Genomic DNA, 20,296 nt, shown 5'->3' with positions numbered 1-20,296 from the left:
AGGGTAAAATACACTAAACCCCCTTGTGGTTTGGGTTATTGTCATAAAACCTCCTCATTGTTTAAAAACTCCCAAAAAACCCCCTCATGATTTGGACTAATTTGGCCAACAAATAGAAATTATCCAATTTGACGGAATAATATAAAATTCCTATATTAACCTTGTTTTCAAACTATACCAAAAGTTAGTTCGGGTTTTACTTAAGATTTTAAAAATTTTCTTGCTTCATTTAAGAAAAAAGTAAAATTCAGGGGTTAATTCAACAAATTCTAAAAGTTTGTTGTCTTCTCCAACTGGGCGATGTTTAGATTTCAGAACCCATCTCCTTTCTTTTTGATCTATTTTTTTCCCTTTTTTTGTTTTCCTTTCTCTTCCATTTTCTTCTCCTTTTCTTCCTTTCTTCAGTCTAGCAATTGTCACCTTGCCATCATCGCCATCGTCGTCGTCACTATGATTGTCGTGGTCATTACCTTTATCATCATCTTCAGCACCATTGGGTCTCAAATTTCATCTAAATTCATGAATCTTGAATTGTCTAAGGAAAAAATTAAGGGGCCAAACTAAAATTTCAAAACATTCTTCATCTTCTCCGGCAATAAAGCAGCTTTCATTATTTTTCTACCGTTGCAGCCACATCCATCATCATCTTTGTGGGTTTACAAACAAACTTTATGAGTCAAGGTGAAAATTTTCAAAGTTTCTCTTCTTCCCTCATCTTATTATCATTTACAGATCTTGCGGCAGCGACAGTAGGAGCAGAGCTACCAGTAGCTGCCACCAGTGTGGAATTTAACAAAAATTACACCCTCAAATCCAAATTCAGCGTATATCATGATTATGATATCAGATTTGACCAAAAACAAGCAAAGAATAACAAACATAGGCATGAACAATGATAGGCAAAACTATAAATTTCAGTCCTAAAATAAAGCAAAGCCAACAAATTACTATATAAAAACAATCCTTTGGACCAGTAAAATGGTTATATGACACCAATTACACACAAAAAGTCAGATATTTGCATGGATTAAAAGAAAAATTGTGAGGCTGCCTTGATTCATATCTCAAACCCATCTCGATTTCTACCTGCCTTACGTATTAGTTGGTGACCACGATGGCAATGGTGATGGCATCAAATCTGGTTACCAAAGAATGGGTTAAGGGCAATTACTTAAGAGATTAAAGGTGTTACTGTAAGGAGTGTTCTATTGGAAAAGAAGCCAAAGTTTGACATGAACTTTCTTAAGAATCCCCTGGTGCTGCAACAAAAGATAAATATAAGAAGAAGAAAGAGTGGTCGCAGTGATCGTGGTTGTGAGAGGAGTTAGTGTTTTGATGCATCTGCTGTTTCTATTTTGATTGGGGGAGGAGCAAGGAGATGAAACGAAAGAAAAGAAAAAAGATAAAAAGCAACCTTCTGATTTTGGGAGAAGGAAAGCAAAAGAAAGTGAAAAAAAAGAAAGAAAAGAAGGAGGGTATAATTGGAAAAAGAAATCAGTTTTTACGCAGAAAAATCTTTTACTCACGTATTAGGTGAGTCATGAGTGTGACTCACTCTCCGTTAATTTGGATGTTTTTTCATCCAAATTCCAGATTAGTCCATAGTGTAAGGAGGTTCAATGTGTGTTTTTAAACAATGAGGAGGTTTTATAACAATAACCCAAACCACAAGGCGGTTTAGTGTATTTTACCCCTAAATAAACGCACAATGACAAGCTAAAACTGAAAGGATTCGGCCAAAATTTGGGCCTGAAAAAGCCCAATTAAAAACTCCGCGCTACCGTACGAGTCAAATGGCCCAAAATTCCGAAATATGAATAATATATTCTAGAATTATCAGGGAGCTGAAGCTCTGAGTGAAAACTGAAAAGTGACCGGAGAAGAAGCCAGTCAACGTTGGACTCGTGTAATGTAAGTCCAAATCGGCATCGCTCTATCTTGCCTGACACTCCGCCCGACCGCACTGCCCCTGAATTATTGAAGCCACTTATTTAAAAATCAAGCGATTGATCGCTTTAGGTTTCGACCACATCGTTTATGGTTTTGATGCTTGGTAACATATATCTTTGTTTCTTTTCTTGGAGATTGAAGGCTGTGTTATAAGTCAATGTATCTGTGAATTGTTTTAAAATCGAAGAGTTTCAGCTTAACGAAGCGATTCTGACATGAAGATTAGGGTTTTATTATTTTTATGTTACCTTGTGCTCTTTAATTGCTATTTTGCTGGTCTGCGATCGGAAGAAACAAAGAAGAACAAGTTTCGAGAGCGAGAGGCTACTGACGATGCCGTTGCTTATCCCAATTTGTAAGTCCACCTCTTTTACTCTATTCACTTTTTTTTTTTAAGACTTCTGTGGACTCCGATAATTTTCATCGTCGGGTGCTTGTTGTCATGTGCTCGATTGGCTTGGCACTTTCTTGGATACTAGTTATATTGTGATGTTTATCTGGGGAAACAGACAGTATGTGTGCTCCGGATTGTTGAATTTGGATATTAAAGTTCACAATATGGTTTTTCATTGAATTTGTTGATGGAAGATATGTTGCTGTATGGTGGGGAAATGACGCTGTAAAAACCTGGTTTTTGAGAACTTTGGCAGCTTAAATAGTTTCCATTTCATGGTCTGGTCATGTTTAGGGATGAGAGTGAGCTGTTGAATACGCAGTGCCCTCAGCATTTGGAGCTAAGATGGCAAACGGAAGTCAGCTCCAGTATATATGCCACACCATTGATTGCTGATATCAACAGGTAAAAGAATGGAAGCAGCTTGTTGTCTCCAAAAGGAATTTGATTTTAGCTTCAATAAAATTTGTTTTCAGTGAAGTGCTTGCTATGTGTCCATATTTTTCTTATTTTGCCATCTTCAAAAGCACAACTTTAAGAAGCTAATTGGGAGGTTGGCTATTGATGGGCTATCATCTACTTATAAGAAGATATCATGAGTCAATGACAAGAAAGTAAAAAGATGTCTTATGAATATTGAGTAGGGAAACTGAATCTGTTGGAAAAAGGGACTTCTGATTAGCCTATGCCATTATGAATAAGATTTGAAGAAAGTTTGTGGGAATCCATGCTATTTGTAAGCGAGCAGAACCTGTTTATTTTGAATGCTGAGTTTGATTTCTATTTGTATGTTCCAGTGATGGAAAGCTTGATGTTGTTGTTCCTTCATTTGTTCACTACTTAGAAGTCCTAGAAGGTTCTGATGGAGATAAAATGCCAGGTACACTTTTATTTGTGCTTTTGAAATTTAGTTGGTTGTGTTGCTATATTGGCCAGAATGTTTCTGTGTTGAATTTAATAACTTGCTCAGACTAATTCTCCAGGATGGCCTGCTTTCCACCAGTCAACTGTTCATTCCAGTCCTTTTTTATATGATATTGATAAGGATGGTGTGAGAGAAATAGGGTTGGCCACCTACAATGGTGAGGTGCTCTTTTTCAGGTAAATCTGTTATCTGTCATGGTTCTTTTATTGCACCTATAAATGAAGTGCCTTGGGCTCACTGCTTTAATGTGGAAAATAAAACAGGGTTTCTGGCTACATGATGTCAGACAAGCTAGAGATTCCTAGATTGAAAGTTAAAAAGGATTGGTATGTGGGTTTGCATGAAGACCCAGTGGACCGTTCTCATCCAGATGTTCATGATGACCTATTGATCCAGGAGGCGCTTATGGAATCAATAACTCGTACATCACTTTCTTTTCTGAAAGTAGTTTGTAATGCTTGTGATGGTGGTGCTTTTTTTTATGATTTTTTTATTCACCTTTTTCTTCTGCATGGGGCCTTTTTGTTCCCTTGGATGATTCAAAAGGAGGTCTGATTGGCAGACTTCTTTGTATGCGCTACCAATTCTTTGGGATAATCTCTATTATGCTTACCAGCTGATGGATGCCAATATGTGGGTTAGAATGCTTGTAAATGCATTATCATCTTCCTATTCATTAACCTGCATGTACTTATTCTTTTGCCTCATTCTATTTCCTCCACACATCTTCTCACAACTCTTAACATTAGATGTTTGAACATTCATGTTCATCTTTTGAAATTGTTGACATTTGTTTTTTTTTTTCTTTTTTCCCTGATACCAGTACATGCCTGACCATGTTTTGGGTAATTCTGATTGGTTCCCCTGCCTAAAGTGTTTTGACTTTTATTCTTCTTTGAACCACAAAGTTCATACTAAATTCCATATATCCTTGTAGAGCACAATGGAAGTTCAGTCAGGGCAAACACTTCAAACCCTACTACATCAGAAGCTCACATTGAAGAATTAAACTCTACAAAATCTACAGTCGCAGAAGTTCAACTTGATAAAATAAACTTATCTGATACACCAAATCAAAAGCAAAGCAATGATAGCCAAACAGATCCACATGTTCAAATGCTAAATAATTCGATTGAGACTTCATTGGGTTCTGGATTCAAGAAAGTTAGCGATGGTGAAAATGGTTCAAAGACTAGCAGAAGGCTACTGGAAGATAATGTCTCAAAAGGCTCCGAGGAGAGTGTCTCTGGATCTGAAGCAAAAACCAATGAGGGAGTCCACGTGGCTACCGTGGAAAATGATGGAGGTTTGGAGGCAGAAGCCGATTCATCATTTGAATTGTTCCGAGATAGCGATGAGCTGGCTGATGAATATAATTATGATTATGATGATTATGTTGATGGAAATCTGTGGGGAGAAGAGGAGTGGACTGAAGCTCAGCATGAAATGTTAGAAAATTATGTGCATATTGATGCACATGTTTTGTGCACTCCTGTAAGTCTGGTAGCACCAAAGCTTCTTCCCATATGATGAGGCAGATTTTAGTCTGAAATTGAACTTTGCTCTTGCCAATCAGGTTATTGCAGATATTGATAATGATGGGACCTCAGAGATGGTTGTTGCAGTTTCCTACTTCTTTGACCGTGAGTAAGTTTCTGTACGTATAACACCATGTATGTTTGTGTGCATGTGTGTGTGTGTATATTTTTTCATTAAAGTCCTTCCAGCTAATTAAATTTTCAATAGTATACTGCTGTATTCATTTTCTTGTCGAATTTAACTTTCAAACGTTTGCTGTAAGTGTATTTTATTGCTCAATTTGCTAAGAATTTTATCGCTTAGATGTCATACTTTTACTACATCTAGCCTTCTAGGAAATTTAGAACATTGGAATGTGCTTTATATCATGCATGATGTAGTGGCACCTCTGTTTCTTTCTCTGTCTAAGCAAACTTGTTCCAGGCATCTTGCTCTCTTTCTCTTCAATTTCTAGGAAATTTTCAACATGTGTTTGCTCATGACTAGCCCTTTGCACGTTGCTTTATTTTTGACTTGGAAAACGTGGATATTGGCTGCATGAGTTTCAGCTGATGTTTTTAAGATGTCAGGTATTATGACAACCCAGAGCATTCAAAGGACCTTGGTGGCATTGACATTGGTAAATATGTTGCTGGTGGTATTGTTGTTTTCAATCTAGACACAAAGCAGGTCAAATGGAGTACACAACTGGACCTAAGTACAGAGAATGGAAAGTTTCGTGCCTATATATATTCTTCTCCAACTGTAGTTGATTTGGATGGTGATGGGAATTTGGACATTCTTGTTGGAACTTCTTATGGATTGTTGTATGTATTTGATCACAAGGGTAATTCTTGGATTCTTTTTCTCTTAAAACCTATAGTTGTTTAACAGTTGTATATCTGTCATGCACGTCCCTTGCTTAATTGCTTTTTCCATTTTAGTCATTGATGGTTGGGTTTCACGTTGATTTCATGTACATAAATTGGTTTTGTGTGTCGTTGGTTATTGTCTGTCCAACACTTATTGACTGAAAGAAGCTAATGGAACCTCCTGAAAGATAAAGATATTGTGATTGACTTCTGTATACATAAAGTTAAATATAAACAAATATGGAACTTCTGAGTGGCTCTTGATACAGTTTCCTCCTTATGCCCTAAAACTTTCTTCTTTTTTCACTCATAAATTCTTCTTTCTCCCTCCTGGCCTGTGTCCTTTACCTTGTTCTTTGATCCCAACATCAGAAAAGGAAAGAAGCTCTGTGGGTATTTATTCCTCTTTCGTGTCTTCTTTTTGTCATCATTGTTATCCGGCAAACATACGACTTTTTGGCAAAATTCGACATGTTTTATGCTTGCATATGCTTGCTCTCCAGTTGGTTACCTGAAGAAAATGAATTAGATGCTTTGGCTCCGGTTGTCTAATATGAGAGAGAATTAGGGCTGCTAAAAATGTCCTAGAGAGAGAGAGTGTGTGTGTGTTTTGATGGGGGGACATGCTGTCTACATGTTTGATGATCATTTGTCTTATTCTTTATTCTTGTAAATGTTTTTTGGTATATGCTTGGATGGCATATCAGAGGGGGAATGAGAGAGAAGAGAAAACCATTTGTTATTATTCTTGTTGTGTTGCTTTGTAATTGATTAGTTTGTACTCAGGCAAAATGAGGGTGAAGTTTCCTCTGGAAATGGCTGAAATACAAGGAGCAGTCATTGCTGCTGATATTAATGATGATGGAAAGATTGAAATTGTTACTACTGATACACATGGGAATGTGGCTGCATGGACTACTCAGGGAAAAGAAATATGGGAACAACATCTTAAGAGCCTTGTTCCACAGGTAAGGTTCAGTTTGTTTTGCAATGTCTTCAGCTTAATGAGATTCAAATATATTTTCATAGTTCATTGACATGCTGAAAGATTGCCTTTCAATCAGGGAGCGAGTGTGGGTGATGTGGATGGGGATGGCCATACAGATGTTGTTGTTCCGACGTTATCTGGGAATATATATGTGCTGAGTGGCAAGGATGGATCTTTTGTAAGGCCATATCCATATAGAACTCATGGTAGAGTGATGAATCAGGTACTTCTGGTTGACTTGAGCAAAAGAGGGGAAAAGAAGAAGGGGCTTACTATTGTTACAACTTCATTTGATGGATATATGTATCTTATTGATGGACCGACATCATGTGCGGATGTGGTGGATATTGGTGAAACTTCGTAAGACAACCACATTCCTTGAGGCCTTCAAACTTCTTTCTTCGTAATTTACTAAACTTTTGCATTTTCTGGTTCTTTTTGGTCCATTTTGGGGAACAGATATAGCATGGTCTTGGCTGATAATGTGGATGGTGGAGATGATTTGGATCTTATAGTCACAACAATGAATGGAAATGTCTTCTGCTTCTCAACTCCTGCTCCCCATCATCCTCTCAAGGTTGGATACATTCGAAATATTTTGTTGCTAGCTTCTTGCCATCTGTCCTTGCACTCAATTGATCTGAGTTGCTCTTGTGCATTCCTAGGCTTGGAGATCACATAATCAGGGGAGGAACAATGTTGCATACCGTCCCAATCGCGAGGGAATCCACGTTACTCCATCATCGAGGGCTTTCCGAGATGAAGAAGGTAAGAGTTTCTGGGTCGAGATGGAGATTGTGGATGGGTACAGGATTCCATCTGGATATCAAGGTCCTTACAATGTTACGGTGAGTGGCTTCTTCCGTCTCATATTCTAAAGCATCTAACACAAAAGGTCCACGAAATTTACTTTGCATTCATATTCTAAAGCATCTAACATAAAAGGTCCATGAAATTTACTTTGCATTATTATCCATTATGTACTGTCTTTGTCTCACACACATCTGAACAGGTAAGCTTGTTGGTTCCTGGTAATTACCAAGGGGAAAGGACGATTAAGCAAAACCATGTCTTTGATCGTGCTGGAGTTCATAGGATAAAGCTTCCAACTGTAGGGGTGAGGACCTCTGGGATGGTTGTGGTGGAAATGGTTGACAAGAATGGGCTCTATTTTTCTGATGACTTCGCCCTGACATTCCATATGCACTATTACAAGTTGTTGAAATGGCTTCTAGTCCTTCCAATGCTTGGGATGTTTGGTGTCATTGTCATTCTCCGTCCACAGGAGGGAATGCCACTGCCATCATTTTCACGGAACACCGACTTGTGATGTTAAGCTACTTTTGATATTGGATGATAGACAATTTTGCTAATACAGCCGGACACAAGACTCTTGAAATGTGATATTTATCCAAAGTTCGCCACAGATGTAATATCATGGAGCCGAGACCATATTAGTATGTTAGGGAGGTCACCTGAATCAAGCCTGAAATACATCTCACTGTAGAAAAGCAGGATAAAGGCTTTGGAGCTTCATGTCCAAATGTAATTCCCCTTTTGATACTTACTTAGGAACAGGAATTACTGGGAAATTGAATGTTCATTCACATCATGTATGTCTCAGCTTGGACTTCGTGCTTTCCATTTCTTTGGATATACGGATACCCGCAGACTGGCTGAGACGCGGGCTAGGATAGTCTCGTTCCCTTACTAATTGTTGAACTTAGTGGTACATTTGCAAGAAATGGCGAAATGTAAGGCGCGCTGGATATTTTCGTTTTTGTTCTGAAGAGAGAGTACATTTTCTGTCTCTCCGTTGAATAGAAAAGTAAAAGACACCACGGAAATAACTCTTGAAGATGTAAAGGTCGAACCCCAGTTGTCCAGTTTGGGAGGGATATTTAGTGCTTTCAAGGACGAGTGATTCATAATCATTCCTCGCTGCTACTAAGCTGAATACCTTAAAACGTGTATGCAATTTGAGAAACGCTTATGAACCCCCCTCCGCAAATGTGAAAACGTAGTATTGAGTTTGCACAAAACATTCATCAATTTGCAAAAGGGCGGAAGATTGATTGCAGCAAATTAGCGAACACAGAAGTATTTCAGTTGTAAGTCGGCAGCTGAATGAACTAAATTAAGATTAGATTGAACGCGAGAAAGGGAATTACAAGCGGTTTTGTGAACCATACCGGAAGAAAAGAGTAAAATAGAAAATCGGAATGGATTAGTAAGCTTGCAGAACTGGCCTCTTACCGAGCCTCTTGATTTCTCTATCCATTTGACCAGTGAGCATCAATCCAAACATCTTGAAATCACATAAAAGGGACCAAAAGGGATGCCCAAATGTTGCAGGAACATTTCCTTCCACAAAGAAATGGCTATACCATGCCAAGCCATATCCCAACAAGGGCACAAGGATCACAAACCACCAGTTGAAAAGCATTGAATATATCAAGCAAATAATGCTACAAAGTGTGCCCACAAAATGCCAACGCCTGGTGGCTGGTTTCGAGTGTTGATTCATGTAAAACAGCCAAAACTCCTCCATGCTTCGGAAATTCATACCTCGAAGGCAGTCAGAGATCAGCCCGGATCAAAACTGCGGGGGAAAAAGGATCGATCTTTCCGATGGAAGAGATGGAAAGAAGCCCACAACAGACCCAAATCAGATAGTATCTTTTACTGCAGTGTACCTCGATAAAACTGTTTTGCAATGGAAATTCCAATCTCAGCTGGAAGTTTGATTCAATTCCAGTGTGAAAGATCAACGAAGCTTTGGGAGTTGCCGAAATGCCCAAAAAGGTTGATTTGATATTCAGCTAAAATTGGGTTAGGGGCTGGGATGCAAGATGATATTTTGGATCGATACGGACGAAGAGCAAATAGGGTTTGACCGATATTTTGTAGAACAGAATTTGGCAAGATGATGCTAGGGAGGGAATCCTTCCACCCACTGATTACAAGTAGTTCGACTGTTTGTTTGGGATGTTGGAGAAATTAAGCTACTCAACATATAAATGGGAAAGGAAAGGTGGGTGAGGTTAGGGGTTTCAAGGGTGGATGGTAGCTCTCTCAATTTCGTCTCAAAGAATTTAGTGGCAATAATCTATGAAGAGAACAAAGGAGGTTTGAAGTCTCATCCCGATCCCATCCGCAACAGGGATCAACATTGTTTATATCACTCCTTCAAAGACGTGTGATTGCACGCACACTCCCACACAGCAGAAATTCCAAGTGATTGGCCCCTGGGCCTTTGGTCACTCTTTGCTCTCCACTCTCCAACCAGCTCGCTCCTGTTTTATATGCATATCGTTTATCTTATTTGTCCCGTATTTGTCCACTTCACCCTATCTATTTGACTTTTCTCTTGTTACCTCCTGGGACGTTTTGATCTCTTGTAGTTTTTTTTTCCCCCCCTTCTAATTCCCCTTTTACCGCGGAGTATTTCTCAGAACATTTTCTCCGGTGTGAAAAACTATAGGATATGTGCTGTCGCCTGTCGGCCAGCAAACCCCTCCGTCAACATTATTGGACATTACCAGTAATCAAGAAAATCCTTGAGATGGGATCACCCCGCAGTGAAATTCTGCATAGTTGACAAACTTTCCTTTCAATATGACTAAATATGCACTCTCGATTTTGATTCATTAGTTTCTCTCCTATCTTACGTACGGTGTATGGGTGAATTCGAATTCGGTAATTTGAAAGTTTGAATTCGAAATTTTTCAGAATTTTGGAATAGGAATTATGGATCGATTTCGAATTCGAATTCACTAGTTCCGATTCCGAATTCAATTCGAAATTCGGTAAATTCGGAATTCACCGAATTCAAAAACCTTGTTTTCCTTTTTTTCTTTTTTGTTAGATATATTATTATATAATATAAATTTTATATTAAAAATATTATTATTATTATGATATATATTTATAAAATGAAAATGAAATAAAAAAATTATTATATATATAAATAAATGTATATTAATATATGTATATATTATAAAACGAAATTGAAATCGAAAATTTCAATTTCAATTTCTGATTTCAAAAACTCCATTACCGAATTCAAACCAAATTCGCTTAATTCGAAATCGAAAATTCCGATTTCAGTGCCGAATTCCGAATTACCAATTTCGAAAATTCCGAGTTCAATTCGAATTCGATCGATAAATGGAAAATTTTCGATTTTGCACACTCCTAATTCAGCACCATCTCTTGGTCCTGCGGAAATTGTCGAATCTTTAAATGCTAAAAAGTTCAGTTTTTTACAGGAAAATTTAAACCTGAATTGAAAGTATTCTTTTTTGGTACTTTGGACTTTTTTTTCTTGTTAAGTAATTTTTTAAAATACTTATTCAACAAATGCCTCCCCAATCGGTTGGTCCACTTTTTGTAAATTGATTAATAAAACTGGTTAGAGAAATTGGGAATGAAGTATAATGTATTAGATTAAATGATGTTAGAGTTTTAGGATAAAGAAGTTATTGGGTTTGGATTTTATCCCACCACCCGTTATTGAGATAAAATCCAAGCGCAACAGAACTATTACAAAAAAAAAATTATTTTTCTCTCTTAACTCATTTTCTATTAAAATTTGTAAAGTTTATAAAGGCTATCATGGTCTTTTCATAACAACAATGGAGATAACTGTAATTTTTTCAAACTTTAGGAAAGATGTCTTTAATTGTTAGAAACCTCCTTGAAATTATCCCTAGATTATATAATACTATTAAGGGTTAATATCACTTTGCCCCCTAAAAGTTAGGGGTAATAACACTTTGCCCCCTAAATGAAAATAATAGGCATTTTACCCACTTGAGAATATTTCACGGTATTTGTTTCAAGTATTCCATTTGAAAATGTTAAAAAAAAAGTCTACTTAAATCTATTGACAATTCTACCTTTATCTTGTAATTTTATTTTTAGTCAAATTGATCCTATGGAAGCATGAGCTATAACTTATAACATCATTAATCCATGAAATATATTAGTAGGTTTAAATTTAGATATCAATTGACTTTATCGATTTTCATTTGACTGGTATCCAATCTAAATTGGATCGGTTGACTTTTCCAAGTTTGAACACCCCAAAATGTATGTTGTTTTTGAAGAAAACCTTTGGTGCTATATATGACTGACATTCCTCAATAAATGTCATTATAAATTTTCGTTATTTTTCAACAATATAAGAGTATGTTATTTGTCAATAACGCAAGAGTAAAACGTATTTAAGCATTCCATTTTCTCAATAAAATGTCATTTATAAATCTGAATTATTTTTTTTATATATTGACAGTGTATACACCATCACTATTAGATGCATGATAACTTATCTCAATTTAAATTTGAAATTCAAAATTTGTTTATGTCATACATCCAACTGTAATAGTATATATATTATTAGTATTATATAAAATTAACTTTATAAATTTTTGTTATTTATCAATAGCATAAGGGTAAAATTGTCAACATATTAAGCAGTCCATTTTTCTATATTTTGCAGACGGAATGCTTGCCACAAATACCACACAAAATATCTCAAGTGGAAAAAGTGCCTATTATTTTCATTGAGTGGGGAAAGGTATTATTACCCCAACTTTCAGAGGGGCAAAGTGTTGTTAACCCAACTATTAATTCATAAGCTGGCTTTCACGAACGATACTTCACTTAATACCCATTTTTCTGGAGCTTGGCTCCCAAAGACCATCTTAGCAGCCAAATACAAATATGAGAACTTACTGCAAATTTCAACAATAACCTCATTCTTTAAAACTATTCCCAAACTAATGCACTTTCAAAATATTTTCCCTTGTTAACCTACTTGTTGCCATGTGGACTTTGAGTATGGAAAGTATTCACATTTCCATCTTATATTAAGAGGTACAATTTACATCAATAGAGTTTTAATAACTTTTCAATAGTTTAAATTTTGCTACTTATGTACAATCTTAAAGATAAATAAAAAATATTTCTCTATCTATTATTGAGTTAATTAGTGTTTCTCACATTAGATTGGCTCATATAGCGTGTTAATTTTGATACTAACACTGACCTAGTTATATTTTCTCTCTCCTATTTTTTTGGGATGTATTCTCTTTTGATAAGTCAAAAAATGCAAGAGAATTTTTTTTTTCAAATTTTCTTTCCCCTTATGGTGGAATTTTTATAGTTCACGTAAACTATGATTATTATGTATCTTGAAATGATTACTCGTACTTCAAACAATTTGAATTTCTGCAAACTTCTTAAAATTTACAAAGTTAGGAGACTACCGTATAAAAAATTGCAAGTAACAAGAAAAAAAGAAAGGAACTTGTGATATAATAATCAAGAATAAAGCTAGGGAGGAATAATGGCAGCAAAAAAAAAAGGTTCTTCGGCAAAATCATTGCAATTTGGAGGGTGATCAACAATTTTAAAACACTAATTATGGATCCACTTTCCTTTTTTAATTTGTTTACAGAATGTCCTTAAGGCACTAAATAAAGAAAAACTGTGTAATATCTAAACAAAAGATTTACAAGTTATTTTTTTTCCTTTGATAGGGAGTCGACATGGCAATAACTAGATTAATAAGGGAATAAAAACTGAAAGAGCATTACTTTGGGATTATTTGTTGAAAAGTAGATTATTTTAACCAAAAACTCGTGTAATTACCTGCCTGGCCAACTCTGTCAGGTAGCTAAACTTAGTGTATTCTTGCCAGTTAGACGAATGCAGCAAGAAAGGAGCCATCACAATGTCTATAATAATCTAGTAATATTGATTCAACCAAAAAAAAAAAAAAAGGAATCAGAGGGCAACAATTAAGGGAAAATGGGTGAATAAACATCTTCATTAATTTACTATTGACAAGGTGGCAGTCCAGTTTCTCTAACATATAATACAACGTCACTAGAAACAACCTAGGCCCTTTCAACTCACCTACCAAAATCTGAAAAAAAAAAATTAATAAAATAAATTATCAGCATTCTTCCAAGACTTAATGTGGTATGACCTTACAATAATTGCCATTGAGGCAATAGAATAGAATTCTTCTGTGTAGCAAAATGATTTTCGACACAAAGTCTGGGGAAAAATCTTTACATCTGTTTTGATGCTTTGCTCGCCAGACCATTTTGGCAAGTCTATGAATAATGGAGTATGAATACTGGAGCTGCTTCGCCTAGAAGACTTTCTCGCCAGTAGCATAAAGATTCCAAAATATGGTGGTAACAAAGTACAGACACGCAGTGACGGTTAGAAATGCTTGGAAAGATCCCAGCCACTGCACGAAGAATCCTGTTCCAATTGTACTGATTATTGCAGCCAGAGTTCCAGCAGAATTTGATATCCCTGTTAATTTTCATCAAGAAAGGAGCAAATTATCGATCTACACAAAGTGAATTAGAATAAGGCATGAACGGAGTGGTGTCAGAGGTAATGTATCAGAACAAGGCATCAATGGAGTGGTTTCATAGACATACCGTGAAGAAATCCAGCATATTGAGGGGCGATATCCTAGAAAAACAACCACAAAAGCCAGTTTAAATGCTGAGAAACTGACGCTAAAGTGCAACTGTTGAACTTTCCAATTCTTCAGTCTGACAAACTATGCATATTCAAGTTTACCTGCATATTCAGCAAAAAGCCAGCTTGACTAAAAGAGCTCAGGCTCAGCGCTGCTGTAATGAATACGGCTGCAACCTCCGGCGTCTTGGCAAAGTTCAAACAGAGCAATGATACTCCAGGCCCAATGAAACCAATGGACTGACAGTGCAAAGAAAAATGTTGTTGGAGATAACATCTATAAAACATACAATAACAAGAATTTTCCAAAAAAAATGAGAAAATTAACATTGGATGCCATCCAACAAATTTCAGTAGACCTTAAACATTCACTAAAACCCAAATCATTCGTTTTTTTTTTTGCCTGCAATCGCTCAACAAGAGAAGCTGACTTATAATCAAGTATAGGGCGTCTATTCATTCCCTAAGTCCTCTTATTTCTGAGTTCACTCAAGTCTTGGAAGTATTTAAGTTTCAATCTGGGCACTGATAAAAATCTAGATCATCTTCAAAGAAAATAAAGCTACCTGCATGATTTTTCGGACTAATGTCAATGAATATCCTGCTTTGATCAAGTAATCTGAAATTGCCCCAGCAATGTAGCCTGAAATTGCCATTGTTCCCCAGGGGACTGCACTAAACCAAGCTGCTTGCTTCAAGTTCACACCAAAAACCTTCAGCACAATAATTAGCTATGTTAACACAGCAGGGACAATCTACAGACAGCTTTAACATGGTTAGGCTGCAAATCAAAGTAGAGACTAAATGCAGTTCGGTCCGAAGAGACAAAGAAAAGGCATGGAAAGTAAGTGAGAATGGTAACCATCTCATACTAAAGAATCCTTTCAACACCTTGAAAGGCTTGGTGAGATTAGTTTTCCTTTGCTCCCTCATCAAGATATCAGAATATCATACCCAGAAAGAAAAATAAAGAAGGCACACTGAATCAGAGGGCAAGGAAAAATCTTACAAGGAGAAACCTAAGTTTTGGAACTCACAGTTTTGAAATACACAGGCATCCATGAGAGCAGAACAAAGTATCCCTGCATTTTATAGAATTCTTCAGATTCATACCTCAAGTCCAAACAATCATAACAGAGTGCAGATCCAAAATTCCAAGAGAAATAAAAAGAATACATAAGAAAGTAATGGGTGCTTACCCAGTTGTTAGTAACGTTAGCAAGAATAATAGCCCATGCGGGCAGTTTTGACAATAAGAGGCCTAGAGGTGGAAGCTTGCCCTTAGTTGCCGAAGAATCAGATTTTCCGGCTTGTATCAAACGCAATTCTGATTTTCTGATAGTGCTGCTATCTTGTGGGTCATTTGTAACACGATATACCCATGTAGTCAGCCAGAGTAGTCCAAGAGATGAGAAGAGGATGAACGGACCAGAAATCCCAATGGATGACATCAATAGAGGAGTTAGTACTAAGCCTACAACATTTCCTAGATGAAATCCTCCCATAGATATACCAACAGCAGTAGCTCTCTCATGGCTTGGAAACCACCTGTAAAAAAGATAACAGATTAAAAAAAAATCAGATAGCATGCTGGTGGTTTACATGTCATAATTAAAAGCTGCTAGATTAGAAGTAGAGAATCTAATAGGGATTATTGGCTATATGAAATTTCAGCTTTATTCTCCTAAAAAGCTTACCAAGCAAACAGCAAAATGCTCCTTAGAATACACATTTCAAATACAGAATGTCTAATAAAATCCCACATTTGCAAAATCATGTGTGGTTGAACTCATTGCAGTTGCTGGATATTCAAGAACTATAGAAAGAACCACAGCATTTTCTTCCCGAACTTAACCTTCTATATCAGATACCAAAGGGAAAATTAGCATTACCTTGATAAAAGAGTGTTCATTGAGGGTAGAGCTACTCCTTCAGCAAGTCCAAAGAAAGCACGTACGGCCAAGAGGCTTGCTGTGGAGTGATTTGCAGCCCATGGTGTGAGGAGAGTGGCCAGCGACCACAGGGCTCCACCCCAAGCAATCACTCTCTTTCCTCCATACTTGTCCACCAAGGCTCCTCCTATAACCGATGAAAATATGTATCCCCACAGAAATGAAGACTGCAGCCAAGTTATAACAAGTGTGTTATCAAGACAGATTTTACCTACCTTGAAAGACCACCTCCACTATATCGAGTGTCCTTTAAGTGCATGGACTCATATGGTGTGGGTCCACACACTAAATATTTCCCACCAACTGAGCAGCGATGTATTGTGATTAAGGAATTATAAGTGGAAATATATAAAAAATAAAAATAAAAATACAAGCCCACATCATTTTTCTAAGCAAGAAGAAATGAGACAATCTAGGTCTAGCGCCTCAGAATTTCCACTAGCAAACTTCAGCCACAAAACTCACATGACAGCATCCTTTTTGATATCTTATTTACTCGTAAATGCATCTCAAACAGGAATTTATATTGCAATTTGTACAGGAGGCTTTCCAACAGAGATGAATGAAGTCCTAAGTCAATTGCTTATCTCAAGAAATTAAAGGTCTCTCACCAGGTTTAACATACATGATTATAAAAGTTGATGAAAAAACTAAGTAGTCTGATACACGTTGACCATCATCTGAAGTTTTTGAAGGCAGACAGCTTTGATCTTGGTATTCCTCGTGCAAGTAAAAAAATTTTATATTCAGTCCAAACATTATTGTTTTCAATTCCTTTTTAGCAGGGGAAGGCTGGGATTTATGATGCGGGGAGGGAGGAGGGGAATTGAACTTAGGACCTCTATCTTAGCCACTAGTCAAAGGCCTCCTAGGCCATTCAATCCAAACAATAAATATCAGTATGTGGATATATAGATGTATAACAAACAGGACAAAACTTTTTACCCAACGTCAGAGTTTCTCCTAAAACAAACATGGAAAGCACAATGCTCTCCTAGACAGATCCTTGGACACAGGATAATCATGTCAGTTAATTCATCACAGTTTTGCGGCCTTAGCTCATCATACAAGGGCTCCCTTCAATGACCAAGTGCAAGTGTCACAATTATTTTTCCCATCACCTTGTGAATATCAAAATGAAGTTGGAGAAAACAACACTAGCCCTGCACCTTTCTGAAGTATTACATGCCCAATCTCTCTTCAGAAGATTAAGATCCACAGAGACACCAGGGAAGGTGGCTTTACACAGACTGGAAAGCTTCCGGGAAACAAACTCTCTAATTGCATCAAAGAACACACAAAAATGCCCTGGCTAAGAGCTTTGATCAAACAACCCAAGGGAGTTGTTAAATAAACACCAGAAATCCTATATCACTGAGCTTCCACATTTTTACTTCCTTTAGGTCACACGGCGCTATTTACTTCTTCAGGAAGCTCAAAAAATAACTCGTACATTTTTTTTTTTTAAACTCATTTACCTTGCTGCTAATTTTTTCTTCCAAAGAAAAAGTGGAAAAGCAATGAAAGAAAATGAAACATAGGCCACAAGAAAGAAAGAGAAAGTAGCCATCCAGCCCCCAATAGAATGAAAGGAGGACCATAGCATTACATATCATTGTCATCTATCCATCAGAAAAATTGACTCTTACACATATGCTGCGAGTGGAAGCCTAGCAATCAAACTAGCTCATCTTTGTAACTGGTATTGGCTCCATCAAGAATCTAAGCCACCAGGTACAAGCAACCTACAGCCTAACTTATCAAAAAGATGAGTCATCTGGCCCCCGATCATTCGTTTAATAGAAGGAAAAGTTTGAAACGGCATGCGAATTTATTTGGGTGAGTATTCCTACTTTGGTACGTAGAAGACTACTGATTAAATTTTGTTAGTGTGAGTTAAACTGAAAAATGAGTTGGAAAAAAAAAACACAAAAACATATGCACAACTGGCCACTTCTCAAATTTTACTTACCGACAATTGAAACCCGAAGTAGTAATGAACCAACCTACGAACATATATATGACATGTCATATCACGTGTCCCAACTCCCAAATACGCTTTACCCAATCCACCAACCCTCTCCAAGGGCCCGCCCAAATACGCCATCATTTTTTATTTTTCTTTAAAAAAAAAAATTGGTCCGGCGCCGGCCATTTAAGTTGGGCAGTTGCAGTTATCCTCTCGTTCCCCGAAGAGGGTAGGGAAGAGAGCAGAGAGAACCTTTCTTCCCATGGCCCACAGTGACCAAATTGCTAGTAATAGAAAACGTTGATCATCGGATCATCACCATCACCATCGTCGTACAGTCAGTATGTGTCCTTCCTTTCCCGGTCTTCATCTCCGACTCTGACACAAAACTTAAAGAGTAGGACCCACAATTAGGGTTTGTTGGCGGCTTCAAAAGACGGCAAACCCTTTTCATCTAGTCTTTTTTTTTTAAAAACTTTTTTCCTCCCTTTTAACCTCTCGAGTCCTAACTCCTAACAACCAAGAAACTTGCTATTTCCCCAACCACCACTGCCGCCGCGTTGGGTAAGTAGCATTTCCTCACATCTCTCGTTCTCTCAGGTTTCTCTTCTACTTCTGGAGCTACTAAATTTCAAGGGGATAACAATTGGACTGGCAGAATTTAACTCGATTATTGACAAAAAAAAAATGAAGAAGATATTTGAGCCATAGAAAACAAGATGCCGGTGAAAGCAATAGTATAATATAATTATTTTTTTTAAAAAAAAAAGAAAAGAAAAGAAAAGACGAATGGAGATGAAGGGGTCACCTGGACAATGCCCAAGAAAGAGCTGCTCCAGCCGTGTTGCGCGGCTAATGGGACAATGGCGACCGACATGACAACTCTATCAGCATTGCATAGGCACATGATGGAAGCCACCAAAGCCACCACCTTGAACCTCTCTGCCACCATCAGTCCCCCCTCAACTTCTTGACTTCTCCCCCCTCCTCCTCCTCCTCCTCCTCCCCCCACCAGCAGTCCCCTCTCTATCCCCTCTGCCGTACACCTCACCACCCCACCGCATCCTCCTCCTCCTCTCTGCTTCTTAGTGTTGTTGTGTATATGGCTGATGCTAATACTATTGTTGATTTCCAAAGAACAGGTGCCTCTGATTCCTCTTCTTCTAAACTCTTGCTCTTCTCTTCCGTCCTCTAACGAGAGTTTTCTCCATGTTGGATTTCTTTGGAATCGCAATGGGGTTTTGCTGTAATTGATGAAGCCGGAATGAGAATGGGCTGACGTAGAGAACTTTGGATTGGAGTAATGCTGCAGACAAGATTTAGTAGGTTTAACGGATGCCATTAGCCTGTGTTTATGCGAGAGAGAGAGAGTGAGAAATCTCTGCGCTAGAGTTATGGCTAATAATAAAATGACTACCATATACTACTTCTAGCTTAGGTATGGGATAATTCTACGGCACCCCTCCTAATATGCATCTAATTGCTACGTTCCGTGAGATGAGGTTGAGGGGGGCTGAATGTTATGCATTCATTTAAGCAGACCATTTATGAAATTACTTTGCAAAATGAAAACGGGTTGGTGGGCTGTGAGAAACGCGAAAGAGTGGTAAGTAGATGGGCCTCCAAATGGTCTTCGGAGTCGTATATGATGTGAATCATAATACTAGCATATAAGGGATGAACAAAGGCAGGACGAAGATGGTTTCGCGGTTGGTGAGATGGTGAGAACACAGAACATGGCGTGGAAAATGTCCAATTTCCTCCGCGTCCGTCATTAATATATTAATATAAGAAAAGTTCAAACCTTACCTATCTTCTTTATTTACTGCCGGGCGCCGGCTACAGGGATGCGGCAACCAACCGCATGTTGCGAGTTAGTGAAACAGGTACATAACAGGCTAAAATGAGTTTCAGTGTGTGTGTGTGTAAATATGGTAAAATCCCCCTGAACTTTCATTTTGTTCTCCCAGTCCCAGCTTATTCTTTCAATTGCACCGTTTGTCTCCCTTATTTTTTTTTAATAGGTCTTTCTTGTTGCAGTTGACCTTTAAGCGGTAAACTTTTTTTTTTTTTGGCAACTATTTTACTAAACATCTAGAAAATCCATTTTTTGATACATATATAAAAGAAAAGTTTATGCTTCCGCGGCCACTCGTCGAGGGTTGAGCAAAGAGCTCCTGTAATAGCGGATGTGCGTGCTCTTTCTTTCATTGGCTCTT

The 20,296-nt window shown here is 37.6% G+C and overlaps 3 protein-coding genes across 3 annotated transcripts; 1 reads left to right on the top strand and 2 right to left on the bottom strand.

The window, feature by feature from the left end:
- The first annotated feature begins 1,846 nt into the window (after positions 1-1,846).
- LOC113774606 (protein DEFECTIVE IN EXINE FORMATION 1) lies at positions 1,847-8,437 on the top strand. Its single transcript, XM_027319172.1, has 13 exons — positions 1,847-2,305; positions 2,639-2,749; positions 3,142-3,224; positions 3,328-3,445; positions 3,533-3,690; positions 4,207-4,763; positions 4,846-4,916; positions 5,378-5,634; positions 6,446-6,627; positions 6,724-7,007; positions 7,107-7,224; positions 7,313-7,495; positions 7,660-8,437. The coding sequence occupies exons 1-13, from the start codon at positions 2,166-2,168 to the stop codon at positions 7,975-7,977; spliced, it is 2,580 nt and encodes an 859-aa protein (XP_027174973.1). The 5' UTR covers positions 1,847-2,165; the 3' UTR covers positions 7,978-8,437.
- Positions 8,438-8,750: 313 nt separating this feature from the next.
- Positions 8,751-9,980, bottom strand: LOC113774743. Its single transcript, XM_027319352.1, has one exon. It carries the CDS (start codon positions 9,211-9,213, stop codon positions 8,875-8,877), a length of 339 nt encoding a protein of 112 aa, XP_027175153.1. The 5' UTR covers positions 9,214-9,980; the 3' UTR covers positions 8,751-8,874.
- Positions 9,981-13,453: 3,473 nt separating this feature from the next.
- Positions 13,454-19,781, bottom strand: LOC113774671 (probable anion transporter 3, chloroplastic). The gene is made up of 8 exons (XM_027319269.1): positions 18,886-19,781; positions 16,049-16,275; positions 15,356-15,704; positions 15,194-15,238; positions 14,723-14,869; positions 14,259-14,396; positions 14,114-14,147; positions 13,454-13,982 (listed from the first exon to the last, which is right to left on the bottom strand). The coding sequence occupies exons 1-8, from the start codon at positions 19,495-19,497 to the stop codon at positions 13,813-13,815; spliced, it is 1,722 nt and encodes a 573-aa protein (XP_027175070.1). The 5' UTR covers positions 19,498-19,781; the 3' UTR covers positions 13,454-13,812.
- Between the last annotated feature and the right edge of the window lie 515 nt (positions 19,782-20,296).

Source organism: Coffea eugenioides, chromosome 6 (genome assembly GCF_003713205.1).
Source record: "Coffea eugenioides isolate CCC68of chromosome 6, Ceug_1.0, whole genome shotgun sequence".
NCBI classification, from domain to species: domain Eukaryota; kingdom Viridiplantae; phylum Streptophyta; class Magnoliopsida; order Gentianales; family Rubiaceae; genus Coffea; species Coffea eugenioides.
This window is presented reverse-complemented; position numbering and strand designations above follow the sequence as displayed.

Bases quoted from the DNA above. Each gene is read 5' to 3' on its own strand.
- LOC113774671 (XM_027319269.1), bottom strand. From the start codon at position 19,497: ATGGTAGTCATTTTATTATTAGCCATAACTCTAGCGCAGAGATTTCTC. The intron at 16,276-18,885 runs GTGACCCCTTCA...ACTTGGCTGCAG, and splicing joins CTTTCTTGGGCATTGTCCAG to TCTTCATTTCTGTGGGGATA. The intron at 13,983-14,113 runs GTATGTCTATGA...GAAAATTAACAG, and splicing joins ATATGCTGGATTTCTTCACG to GGATATCAAATTCTGCTGGA.
- LOC113774743 (XM_027319352.1), bottom strand. From the start codon at position 9,213: ATGAATTTCCGAAGCATGGAGGAGTTTTGGCTGTTTTACATGAATCAA.
- LOC113774606 (XM_027319172.1), top strand. From the start codon at position 2,166: ATGAAGATTAGGGTTTTATTATTTTTATGTTACCTTGTGCTCTTTAAT. The intron at 3,446-3,532 runs GTAAATCTGTTA...AAAATAAAACAG, and splicing joins GGTGAGGTGCTCTTTTTCAG to GGTTTCTGGCTACATGATGT. The intron at 6,628-6,723 runs GTAAGGTTCAGT...CCTTTCAATCAG, and splicing joins TTAAGAGCCTTGTTCCACAG to GGAGCGAGTGTGGGTGATGT.